At 41.6% G+C, this 13,202-nt stretch overlaps 1 protein-coding gene across 4 annotated transcripts in view; it reads right to left on the minus strand.

Annotated features, from left to right (window-relative positions):
- The window catches only part of ddr2a (discoidin domain receptor tyrosine kinase 2a), a 33,564-nt gene that overhangs the window by 9,344 nt on the left and 11,018 nt on the right, over positions 1-13,202 (minus strand). For all 4 annotated transcript variants that reach the window (XM_085773847.1, XM_085773845.1, XM_085773846.1 and 1 more), the window contains exons 2-6: positions 10,586-10,699; positions 2,864-2,966; positions 2,031-2,262; positions 1,589-1,736; positions 520-622 (exon numbers count right to left, since the gene is read on the minus strand). In XM_085773847.1, coding sequence (XP_085629973.1) covers positions 520-622; positions 1,589-1,736; positions 2,031-2,262; positions 2,864-2,966; positions 10,586-10,667 — 668 coding nt within the window. In that variant the 5' untranslated portion in view covers positions 10,668-10,699. The remainder of the gene's footprint in view (positions 1-519; positions 623-1,588; positions 1,737-2,030; positions 2,263-2,863; positions 2,967-10,585; positions 10,700-13,202) is intronic.

Genomic DNA, 13,202 nt, shown 5'->3' on the forward strand with positions numbered 1-13,202 from the left:
AGGCAGAAAACACTATCACCTTGGCAACATCCTTTCATTTTCAAACTACCATCCATCAGCTCCGTCAAAATGTTTATATGGTACAACCATTCAACACCAGGTGGCAGCATTACTAAACAGATTCCTCACTTCTGCTGTTGGCTTTGACATTGTAATATGGGCCATTTTCTTTTCCCTCTGCTGTGTTTTCCTGACAGAGGAAAGCAGCTCTGTGTCATGGAGGACATTATTCACCATGCCATAACCCAAACACTAATGTCAACAAAAGACTCTGAAATCTTTCATTCCGGTTTTGAAACTGTGCAAGCACGGTTGACTCAGTCATTCCCATGAGGTATTGCCTAACAGTAAACCACCATGACCCACTCACTGCTGTCTGTCTCCTTGCTTTCACCATGGTGACCGGGCAACAACAAGTTGAGGGGGGGGGGTACAGACAATGGATGAGAGCAATGATGAAGCAGGGGAGCGGTGTGTGAAAGCAGTGAGGAGGGAGTAGGGACACGCAGAGACACACACCTGTAGATGACGGCTCCATCGTAGACAGAGTCATTGAGATAAACAGGGTGAGCAGGTAAGGTCATCTGTTCTCCTGCTGGGGCGTTGTACGACACCAGACCATCTGTGACAACATGTGGCCATATCGGATTATTCAATAAAGAACTAACACACTGGTACAAAAAAATATATATATATATATGGTTGACTTCATCCAGAGAATAAACAATGATTGACAAAGAACTAGAGCTCTAACTAGAGGAGACTGTAATGTACTTGTGTCTTGTTTTGTAATTGTCTATTGTATGATTTGTAGTTGTGACTGTGTCTGTGTTGTGTAGGTAGGTACCTGCCTTGGGACTACGGATGAAATTTAGCATTTGTGCAAAGTCTGGCGCATTTACATAATAATAATAATAATAATAAATTGTATTTATAGAGCGCTTTTCACCTGAAGAACAAGTCTCAAAGCGCTTACAATATAAGTTAGAAATAAAATAGAAAAGAAAAATAAAAGAGAAATAAAAAATAAAGTTAAATTAGCAAAAAAAAAAGCACAAGGACATTTTAAAAGACCAGGAAATCACATTGATGTTCAATGCAGCAATGTTGATTAATGTGGATTGTCCCAATACAATAATTAAAATAATTTAATTAAATGATGATACTGATCTCAGACTAATCTGTCTGATTGAATAGAAAGTTTCAACAACCAAAACTGCCAAAGTACCCCAAAAATATAAAATTTAAACTTCAGATTTTGAGAAAGTTAAAGTGAAAGACAGATGCAACGGGGTGTTAAAGTACAGCACTTGTCAAAAAATAAATTATAGTGGCTGTATTGGAAACTTTAGCTTGAAGAGGTGAATCGATATTTAGTTTGTCGTGTTGTTTTGATAACAGTTTACTGCTTGTAATTCAAAGGTGAGCCAGAACCAGCTGATCCTCTTTTATCTCTTATGGCCTCAAAGGTAAAATCTGGCGCCACAGCTCAGCTGTGATCTTTGCTCCTCGCTTCCTGTCTCATCAGTCCTGGCCACATATGCTCTCCTTTCCCATCAACCGTCAGTCCACCTCAGCCACATCTTACCCAGCCATTCACAGCCATACAGCTCCACTCTCATGCAGACGTTCATGGAGTGGTCGGTGACGGGCATGAAGCGGACAAAGCGAGCGATGATCGGCGGCTCCAGGTCCTTGAGTACAATGTCGTAGGCGTTTCTGTTTCCTTCAATCACCTGAAGGTAAAACAAACACACTTTGACCTCACTAATGATTACGAAAGACTGAATCTGTGCGATAACAAAATCATGGCCTCTTTATATGGTTTATAGATAATTTGAAAATACTGATTTAGTTCAATATAGCATCTCTATTATCTCCTAAAACACACAGAGTCATACCAGGAAGAAGCAATGACCGCCCATAAAATATGATCCGAAGACAGTGCATCTTTATCAGAAATGGGTTACAAAGGTTGGAATAAATTATACAGCAGCATCCAAACCAGACGTCCTGACACGTCGACTTGCCTGTTTGCCCTGTCTGTTTCTCCACGAGATCCACCGGCTTCCATCACGACTGTACTTAATCTTGTACATCTGGGCGAACTCGTTGCCAATGCCTCCGGCGTGACGACCCTGGGTGCCCACAAGGGTGATAAAGTGCAGCGAGCGCAAGTCAATCTGGAGGAACTCCTTCAGGTTGTCCGGCTCGACCGTTATCTCCGGACACCACGCGCCATCGCCCTCCTCAAAATCCAACCTGGAAGAGGGACACATGGGAAGGGGAGGAGGGAAAAATGAAATAACAGTGGGTGGATGTTCATATTAGAATTACAGCAGGAAAGGGAAAAGCGCAAGGGAGAAGAAGAATTAGGACAGGATGGAAAGGGAAAGGTGAGAGGAAAGTAGAAGTAAGTGCGGCGGTGGATTTCGGTTCTTATGGCCTGTTATGAAAACACCTCAGTTACAGTCTGTGTCGTAAATTCTTACTGTGTTAATTTTGGGCAAGGGGCTGGAAGAGGAGGGGGATGGGCGAGACAGAAAACACAGCCGGGATGGATGGGGAAAGTGTATTACATCATTATCCTGATACTTACTGAAGGCCACCCAAGTTTTTGCTTTTTGTGCACACACACACACACACACACACACACACACACACTCCCTTAATCATGTGGCTACAAGTAGAACTGATACCCCAGCTTGTGGTTTACTGCAAATAAACAAGCACAGGCACCTTACAGGATACACCACCCACACACACACACACTCATTATCAGAGTAAACATACTATGAAGCGCGTGTGTTAGTTTGGGAAATGTGTGTGTGTGTGTGTGTGTGTGTGTGCACGTGAGACCTACCTGCCATATCTAGCAGCAGTGGATTCGGACCACTGGCTAGAGGCGGAGATGTCCTCGTCCTGTATCTGCCCTCCCGACATGCCCAAAGGATATCGACACACACCTGTGACACACCAAACACATTTGGTTAAAAGGCTGAAAGAAATGAACAGACAAGTGGACGAATATGGAAACTGTAATGAGGGTCAGTGAAAAACCACCAGACGAACATCCTCCATTTGTTCTGACTTAAACACTGTTTACCCCTAAGGGGGAAGTGTCTAATTACAAGTGCTGTCGTCTAACAGGAGCTTTTTTTGTTTACCGGCACCCTGAAAACAGTAATTCTGCTGTCACTTACAGAAAGTCCAGCTTTGATTATGTAATCCTTGAAAAGCCAGAATTACAGAATGACATTTGTTGTGCTTTTATGACACAGTCAGGAAAACATGACCTGTTGTTAAAGCAGAAGTAAGCGATCCAGTCGTTTTGGCTAACTTCTTGTCAGCAGATGGAGTTAGCAGTCCCCGCCCTCGTCCCTACGTCACCACATTCACGCGCATCCCTTGGCTGCACACACAGAGAGGACCGCCCCTTTATGCCGTTCTCTCTCCTCATTGGATAAAGGTTGTAGGATACAAGGAAAGTTTTCTCCTGGGCTTACAGCAGAGCAGAGTGACTGATAGACCCGTGTTTCAGACCAAACACTCTATAGAAGGGATTGCTGTCGGAAGATACAACTATTTAAGACTTATATTAACACAAACATTCTGCTTACTTCTGCTTTAAGTTCCATGAGAATCAGAAAAAAACTGGCCATCTTCTTGACATGTATCACTGAATTTATCACAATCCAGCTGGAAGTGATGTAATGTAATCAGGTAACTGTTTCTAGGTATTATAGCGATCTACCTGAACGTTACTTCTTCGGTTAATTTTATGTTTCATGCTTTTACCCCAGAGAGTATTCAAAATCCTTTTTTCCCCTCTGCTCTGCTTTGTGTTATTTTTCATTTTCAGTTCTGTTCTGTAAAAACCTAAAATATAGATATAACATATTATAGCCTAATATAGCCTATAATATATTATAGGCTACTACAGTACATTTAATGAAATTTAGCTCCTCTTATAGGCCTATTGAAAGTATTTTGCTGTCATTTATTTGCAAATTTTGACTTGACACATTTCGAATGCAGGACTTGGCTCAACTCAAGATTTTTCACAGTTTTGTACTGTTTGTAATATAATGTTACGTTAACTTAGACAAATAGTTTGGAAACGTATCTTTTTTTCAGGAATTAAGTTATTTAAGGCTATTAGGCCTATCAAGTGTTAGTTAAGCTGCTAACAAGATTGGAAAATTGGCAGAGCCAGGCTCTGTCCAAAGGCAAACATCCAACTACAATTCTAATGATGTACTAATTACGCTATCACTTATTATGGCTTATTATGGTCTATTTAACCTGAACAAAAGCTAATGCATAACTTGTTGGTCTAGCTATTTCTTGGTCAGGCCAAGGTTATTATAGTTGCCAGGAAACCAATTGAGACACCAGGCTAATGTATGCTAAGCTAAAGTAATTGGCAGTAGCTTTGTAAGCAGCATGGATGAGAGAGTGATATCAGTTTAACTCAGTGAACAGTGAATTAGTATAGGTGTACTTTCCAAAATCCCTGACTAGTTGAATCCCCCCACTGCAGCTGCACTGATGTCAGGCTGCCACAGTGGCCTCAACAGCGACCTTATGGAACAAAGTAGCGGTTCCTTAAAAACTTTTTGCTTCAACTTGACAATTAATTAAGGATATGTGAGAAGTCCTTCTTCCCCTGGCATTTACCTGCTAAAACATGCAGCTCCCTTCGCTTCACTCAGACCAACCACAGTGCTGGTCGGTGCTGAAAATTCATAACCCTTACTCAAACATTCAACAGACATTCACAAGACAGAACTACTTAATTCCCAGCTCCTGTCAAGAAATCTGCACAATGTGATGGATAGTGCTGGATGAAGTGGTGGGGAGGAGGAGGACTCCACACACACACACACACACACACACACACACACACAGATCCAAGTAATTACAGAGTCTTTGCACTCAAATTGTGGTTGCTAGCTGGATCCATCAGTGTCTCTGCCAGTCCAAATAGGACTGGTATCAAGCACATGTAGGCTACAGGAGTTTGTGTGTGTGTGTGTGTGTGTGTGTGTGTGTGTGTGTGTGTGTGTGTGTGTGTGTGTGTGTGTGTGTGTGTGTGTGTGTGTGTGCGTGCGTGTGCGTGCGTGTGTGTGCGTGTGGTAAAACTGGCTGGTTTCGAGCACATGCCGCCCCCATTGTGCGGTCAATAGAAGCAATATGCCCTCTGTTTCCTGCGTGCCCCTCCACCCCCTCATCCTTATTTTTTTTATTTTTTTTCGGTCTGAGTTTTGTCCTCTCCTCCTGTGTGGTCTCTCTCCCCCACTCACTTTTCTTCTCCTCCCTCGAGTGGTGAGAGTTGATTAAAGTTAACACCATGATTTAGGAAATCTTCATCTCATTAAGACTGAGTGGGTTAGCGGCTAACTGAGCATGACACAGCCAGCGCGGTATCTATCAACTTTTACAAGACCCTGTGCTGATTCCTGGGTGTTTCCAATGTAGGGAAATCAAAGGGGAACTTTCCCATCATGTGTTATCAACACTGATATCGCCACCTAACAGGATATGACCCATAGGTAGCCTCATTTATGAATGAAAGAGCCTTTGGAAAAACTAGATTTTTCTGTGTATGTGATATAGTACTGGGTTGTGGCTTTGCTTTCAGTGGGGGCCATGCCGAGGCAGAAGTTAAAGGGAGTCTGACCCTGTTCGCTTGGCCCCTTGTCTCACAGAAAAACCTTTGAGAAGATGCCAGCAACAGCAGAGCAGGAGGTTCAATGCCTTCTCTGTCTCTCTCCTGCTCTGTCTTTCCTCCCCCTTTCTCTCCCTGTGATTCCCTCTTTCTCTTTTTTCTTGATCTCCTCCAAATATTTGTTTAAAAATCAAGATGTGAAAACCCCTGAAGGGTTGGGACCGGGACTCATGACCTGATACACCGCTCACGTAGCCTATCTGCACGCTCACACAGAGAAAATCAAAAAGCAGGCGAGGACGCAACCACACATGCATATGTACGTAGGCTCCATCTTGGCAGTGACACAGTGACAGCTTGAAGGAGGCACAAACAAAAAACTGTTCCAGATGTCTCTACACTCGCCTCCTCTGTCCTTCTTTCATCTTGTCCTCTCTAACTTTTGTTCCACTCTGTCCTCTTCACATCAGCCCTCATCGTTTATCTCTAACTGTTTACACCCCTCCCCTCCTATTTTTCTCCTTGCACCAGATTGCCTTGGCTCTAAACGGACCACATCAACCAAAACCCCATCTCACTCATCTCATATTCTCTGCATATTAGTGGTATCCATGAATATGTAATTATAAAATCATTTCAATCATAGGTGCAGTGCTCAAACTGCAAAGCTGCAAAGCTCGACACAAATCGTCTGAACCTGCTTCAAGTGCAACAGCGGAGATCTCCAACAAATGATTTGAAATCTATTCAGGCCAGGATAAGATGACAAAGAACGCCAATATTTGAAAAATAAGTGGAACAGTAGGAATGATAATATCTGGCACCTGAGAACTAAAATGTTGTATCTGTCCTCATGTTACAGGGGTTGCTGCTGCAGCCCAGACCAGCTTGAGGTTATGGGGTTTGAGGTGGTTGGCCTTCCTGCACTTATGAGTAGCCAGCAGAGGTGAACAGTGTAAACAAAAAAAATGGAGACGGCGACTGAGGTGAGCAGAGTGCAGCAGCAGCTGTAACCTCCTTTTACTCCTCCTGTCTCCACACTGGGATGAGACATTGTCGAAAGGTAGCCTGCTCTTGGTGGAAATGCAGCGATCATCATGTGCTTGTTATTTGGTATGATGTGGTGGTGACATATGTTTCCTCTGAAGCCTCGCCAGAAATCTACAGTGATACAGACCACAAACAGTGCAACATCACCAGTTGGGGAAAACACAGCAATTGCCTGGGACATAATTGATGAAAATAGGAGTCATTATCAGAGTCTTTAACCACATCCTAGAACGAGTCAGAGAGACAGAAACGGGTTTCAGTGTATCATGCCGGATGACCGCTCTTCCAAATGTTGGTTTTTGCTGTGTTTATTTATCTACCCAACCCACTCAGAGGTGACCCCTGGGGTGAGCTGTGGGGGCAGTCCAGTGTGTGCATTGAGACACATGCACACATACGCAGATTTACCCTCACACAACAGAGACACACACCACCAACCCCACCACCCTTCATGCTTCACATTTGGCCACAGCATCTAAAAATATCAACCCAGAAAAAGGTGGAAAAATACCAGCCTTGTGTGGTGGAGGAGCAGAAAGAAAGAAAGAAAGAGAGAGAGAGAGATGAAGGAGTAACGGACCAAACCCCCTCTCCCACTACTGAAAGGCAGGTTTGTTCTGCAGTGTTTGCTGTCCGACCGCTGACTCCAAATACACTCACACATATACACACTGTGTAGTCACGCAACTTGCTGTGCACATCTGCTACATAATACCTGTCCGTTATATGTCTGGGGTTGAAGAGCAGCCACGGTGGCCACAAGTGGGAAATATGGAATTACAAATTCAAGACTTTTTTTTTTTTTTTTTTTGCTTTAAAGCAACACTAATCAATATTTCTATATTCACAATGACTTAAAAGATTCCAATATGAAAGGGGTCTCCTCATAAAGCTACACCCAAACTATCTTGAACTTCTGTCAGATTATATATGGAGCTTTTTTGGTTAAAGTTTTTGTATGTTTAATCACTAAATAAATAAATAATATAAATACATTAAAAAAATATGTTTAATCAGTAAATAAATAAATTGTAAATACTTTTTTTTTTTTAAGAAAAAATGATAAACTATGGGCCTTAACATGCCCTCAATAAAACAAACAGCAGACTGGGAACATTAGTAAGAAGCTAGTCTAATTTTGAAAAAAGAGCAGAGTTCAATATTTCCCTCAGATTTGGGTGGAAACTAAAACGGAGCTAAAAGGACAGACAATAACATAATATATATTAATAATAATATAGAAATAATAGGCTAGGCTATATCTGTTAGGTGGCCAGACACAAGACTCTAAATTAATGCTAATTTGTTTTTTGTTAGCATGATAAGTAACTAGATTAGCCTTACACCGATCTACAATCTGCTGTTAGCTAACAACACAGCGACACTATGATGTGTCAATATGTTCTTGTCGTCTTTACACCTTGTGTTGCTGCCCCCGAGTTTCCAGAAAACCTTCAGTTTCTGTTTTGTCACTATGTTTATCAGTGATTTTCTAAAACATAGCATAGGAGCAGTCTATTTAGTCAGTGTTAGGCTACTGGTCATAAAAGACCATGGTCGGCTGTAACAGCAAAACCTAAAATAAGCAATTCTTATGATTGGTAAGAGGTGTACTATGTCTTTGTTCAGTTAAATAGTTTCACTTTAAAGTTATTACAGTGATGTATGATTCTCACAATTGAAAGAGAAAGCTCGAATGCATTCATTCATTCCTTGAGGATTTATTTGAAACATCCTCATGGGAAGAAGCCCACACAATAATAATACTGCGTGATATTTGGCTGCTCTGCTCAGGCCTGCACTCATGTCCACACCTCCTCCTCCTCCTCTCTCTCCACAGTGAAATAAAGTTCGCCCACTCACGAGTAAAATGGGAAAGACAGGGATGGTATAACTCCATTGCTTGGGAATTTTAAACAGGGGAAAATTGGCATCACTCAACATCTCAGCTCTACTAAATTCAGCCATGAATATTTCCAGACTGTGGAAAAATGACCGTCTTTTCAAGGCAGCAGAACTAAAGCATTAGGCAGAATTATAAGTGTGTATATCCTGCTTCCATATATTAGAGCAGGTTGAGATTTGAGCTTTTAGTGACACTGGAGATGATCGTTGGTGGTTTGTGAGGGGAGAAATCCCTCGGGTCAGATTTAAGATATAAAACCTTGACTTAAACAGTGAACTTGTTGAACTTTGACCATGATCAGATGCACAAACAGTCCTTTCCATGACTTATGAGTGGTCAAATACTGGGAAACACACACCACACACGCACACACACAAGTGCTGGGGAGAAAGACAGAGCTTATTTCAATGGACTTTCCTGCTGTCAGAATGTCTGGTATGCATTAGCCACAGACTCCAGTGGGATAGCTGGATCCACAGCATGCGTGTGCACGCACACAAACACACACACACAAACACACATGCGTGCACGCACGCACACACACGAAAAAACCCAAGAAAAGGAGAGAGACAAGAGAAAGAAGTCTCACTGGGGTCAAACACTCACATCCTTAATTGAGTGTAGTTGAGAAGAAGTCTCATAAAATATATAATTTGTTGTTGCTGAATGCTAAATGCTACAAGGCCTAAGAGTGGGTATGGAATTTTAAATGTACAAGGCATCTTATGTTACATTCACATCTGGTTAAATAGGTCAGAAATGTAGCTATTAACATACAGACATATGCATGAAAGCAACCACAGCATGAACACACTATTTTACTTGAAAACTCCCTTTATAAACACTCTCTGATCTCTATCTCTCTCACTCTTTCTATTTCTCCCCTCATTTTCTTCAAACTGCTTATAAAAACTCTCTTTTATGTTGTTAGTTTTGGCTCAAAGAAGATGAATGACAAACAGGGTGCTCCAGTGTTTTTATGTATGTGGTGCATCAGTGTGTGTGTGTTATGTGAGAATGATTCAAAGTATGGATAAATACTCTAGGAAACAGCTGTTGTCAAAAAATCTTCATGCTTATACATACAGTAGGAATGTGATGTTTGCAGTTTTCCTTCTGGACTAAAGCAGAAAATCCCTCCAGGACAGCTGTAAATATGGCCGTCACCATGACCTCATGTTTGCTCTTATTTTCATACCATCTCAAAATGTAACAGGGTTTACAGTTTTAAAAACACATTATGTCAAAGGTTTTATTTTGAAAGTGGAAGTGGGGTGGAGTAGGACAAGAGGATGTGGAAGTGATGGAGCATATTTTTCCACTGTTCCTTTTTTTTTAAGCATTACTTGGCAGAGCAGGGTCAGTGTGACCTGTAAACTCTGTGTTGAACTTTTTTGACAGAACCATCGTTAATAACTGAGTCTATTCCTTCATTATCCTTTCAACAATGAGGAAAACTCAGCTTGATGACAGAGGCTTTGAGACTGAAATAATAAACAGTAGCCAGTTGAGGGTTTTTACTGGCAAATATCTGCTGTATTTCTACAATTTCAACAATAACCAAAAACCTCTCTTTGATTCCTGCTTGACTCCATCTCTACCCACCAAATGTTGCTACTTTATTTCCTCGTAAAAAAAAAAAATTATTAGTCCGTTTTCATTGACATCACAGAAACCACCCGTGCTGTGGCGGTAGAGCCGGAGAAAAACGTGCACGCTGAGATCAAAGTGGCCAAACCAGGGAGAGAGGACCACATGGCTCCCACAAAGCAGCACTTATCCAAAATCTGAATCCGTTACAGTCTGGATTATGGGACTGCAGCAGTAAACCCAAACACACGACCCAAAACTCACAAAAAGCCATTTTATAGTATTCTTCTTGAGTCTGGAATATGAGCTCATTGCTGTTTGAGAGCCATCCAGATCCTGAAAAATGGAAGATAAAAGCGTGCGTATACCTGGGTTGACCTGTGACGTGACGGCTCCTAACAGGTAGAGGAGGATGAGCAGGAGGAAGTGAATGTCCCACAGGTGCTTCATCCCAAACACACGCACAGAGACAAGCTTCCAATCTGAAAGACAAGATGGGAACAGCAGGTTACACTAAATGTTAGTGACACGGTTTAATATTTAGTTTGACCACAAGGCAAAAATAGCTCAGTATACTGCAGCATGAACACGCTTTATTTTGTATTTACTCCTCTGTATTCATGGGAACCAAACACTAGTGTAGATATATAGGGGGAAAATTGGGGTTTAATTGGGAGCTTGTTTTTATTTCACTCAATAAAAGACATAATAATTGCCACCTAACAGCGGAATTTCCATTTATTTACAGCTTTATCGCTCTACGAGAGACGGCCTGTTAAATTCAAACTGTGGCGATGTTTCAGTATCAGTTGGACAAGACAGAATAGTCTCAGTTCATATGCAATTAAAATGTAGGCTTTTAATTTCTACGTATTCATAACGCACACTAATTGTAGGAACAAATGATGAACGGGTGAATAAATGAATGAATGAATGAATGAAAGGACAAATGACAGAGGAAGAGGGGAAAGAGACACTGAGTCACAGACATGACTTCAGCTGGACAGACGCAGCGCCAACATGCCGCCTCCAACTGACCACTTAGTCCAGCAGCAGAGAAAAACAACTAGCTTCAACTCATTTCAGTCCATGTTTCATTTATGATTTCACTGCACAAATCTAAAGACACTAAAAAAAAAAAACTTTAAAAAACACTTTATGAAAAATAAAGTGTGGGCGTCTTTTTCAGTTTCATATAAAGTTTGCTTATTAAACGTTTACAATGGGAGAAAAGACCTTCAGTTACAGACATTTTCTTCACTTTGTATTGTTATCTGATCATTGCCAAGTTACTTGGAAAACTAAGTGGGGCTTTTTACCGCTGCTCAAAGTCTCTGTTATATAACTGAGGTTCTTTTAATTGTTCACATCATGTTAATCACAACTTATGTAACACAATTAAAATGACACCACTCGTTTCTTAAATATTTTTATAAAGAAACCTTTTTGATGCTTTCCTGATATCATTGTACAAGCAACAGGCCCCAATGTAAATACTAAAATACATGACCAAAGCAGGGTTATCTAAACCCAATTACACGTGACACAAAACAAAACTACCAGAGCACTGTGGGAATTTTCATGAGACACGAGACTGTGTGTGTGTGTATCAGACGTTTCCTGGTGTTCATCAGCAGCCAAAAACAACATTTTCCTGACATCTCCCCACTGGAATAACAGAAGAATCAGCAGCATGCCTCTCAGACCTGTGGTACTTGGGTCTGGACAATAGGACGAGACCGGGCCACAGTACAAGCCTTCATTCACATATGGTTAAATCAGCTGTCAGTGGCTCTACTGTATTATAACATCCCCATTAGATCTCGTATACATTTCTTTCATTTTGCTTATGTTCAGTCTGCACCAGCAGTGACACTGCCATGCCTACGACCCGGTTAACCTCTGTCCATACAAATGGATGACATTTATGAAATGCAGGTTCACATGTGCTGCAATCTGTCCTTGGGAAACAAATCCAGACATGTTGATTTTGAGCTCATGCCCAAATTTACTCTATTTTTGAATAGCAATGGTCGACCTGTAGATACCTGATATTAAAGAACTATTTCCTCAGCTCTCCATATTGCCAGACTCCAGCGAAAGGATATGTGCATTTGGAAATAAAACACTTCTTGTCAGCCGATGGAGTTAGCAGTCCCCGCCCTCGTCCCTATGTCACCACATTCACGCGCATCCCTTGGCTGCACACACAGAGAGGACCGCCCCTTTATGCCGTTCTCTCTCCTCATTGGATAAAGGTTGTAGGATACAAGGAAAGTTTTCTCCTGGGCTTACAGCAGAGCAGAGTGACTGACAGACCCGTGTTTCAGACCAAACACTCTATAGAAGTGATTGCTGTCGGAAGATAGAACTATTTAAGACTTATATTAACACAAACATTCCGCTTACTTCTGCTTTAATTAAGCAAGTGCTCAAGGCGCCCTTTAAAAAATCCTGTGGTAAAAAAAAACAACAACCTCAAACCCAAACACTTTCGTGCGACCGGTGTTGATGAATTTTGTGACACTAATTACAACCTGACTTGCCTCTTTCTTTGTGTCCTCACACATAATCTTATTGCTTTTCTTGCTTCCATTTCCTGCAGCTTCAGGTTACAGCCACTTCCCCACTGAGACTCCTTTACTAAGCTTAACTCCTCTTGGCTTTTCATAGCTAATGAAACACAAACACCTGATGGCTTGTGTGCACTTAAAAGTCAAAAATATGTTTACCATGGGCTGGCGAACATTTATGTAAAGGCCGCTTGTGTGTGTCGCATATGGGAGGAGAAGTGACCTTTGGTTCTACATCTGGAGACTCTCAAAGGACCGTGCTGCTGCTGTGTGTCTGCATGTTTTAGCCCATTTACTGCAAATCACAGACTTTTTTACAGTAGCGCTCGCCATTTAGCAAAGCATGCTATAACTGGAGACGGAGGGCAGTCTCTCAGTCATCAACATTTTTGGACCAGAGAGAACTGTATCC

The sequence above is a fragment of the Trachurus japonicus genome, chromosome 4 (assembly GCF_045865225.1).
Source record: "Trachurus japonicus isolate A0001 chromosome 4, Traja_1.0".
Classification (NCBI taxonomy): Eukaryota; Metazoa; Chordata; class Actinopteri; order Carangiformes; family Carangidae; genus Trachurus; species Trachurus japonicus.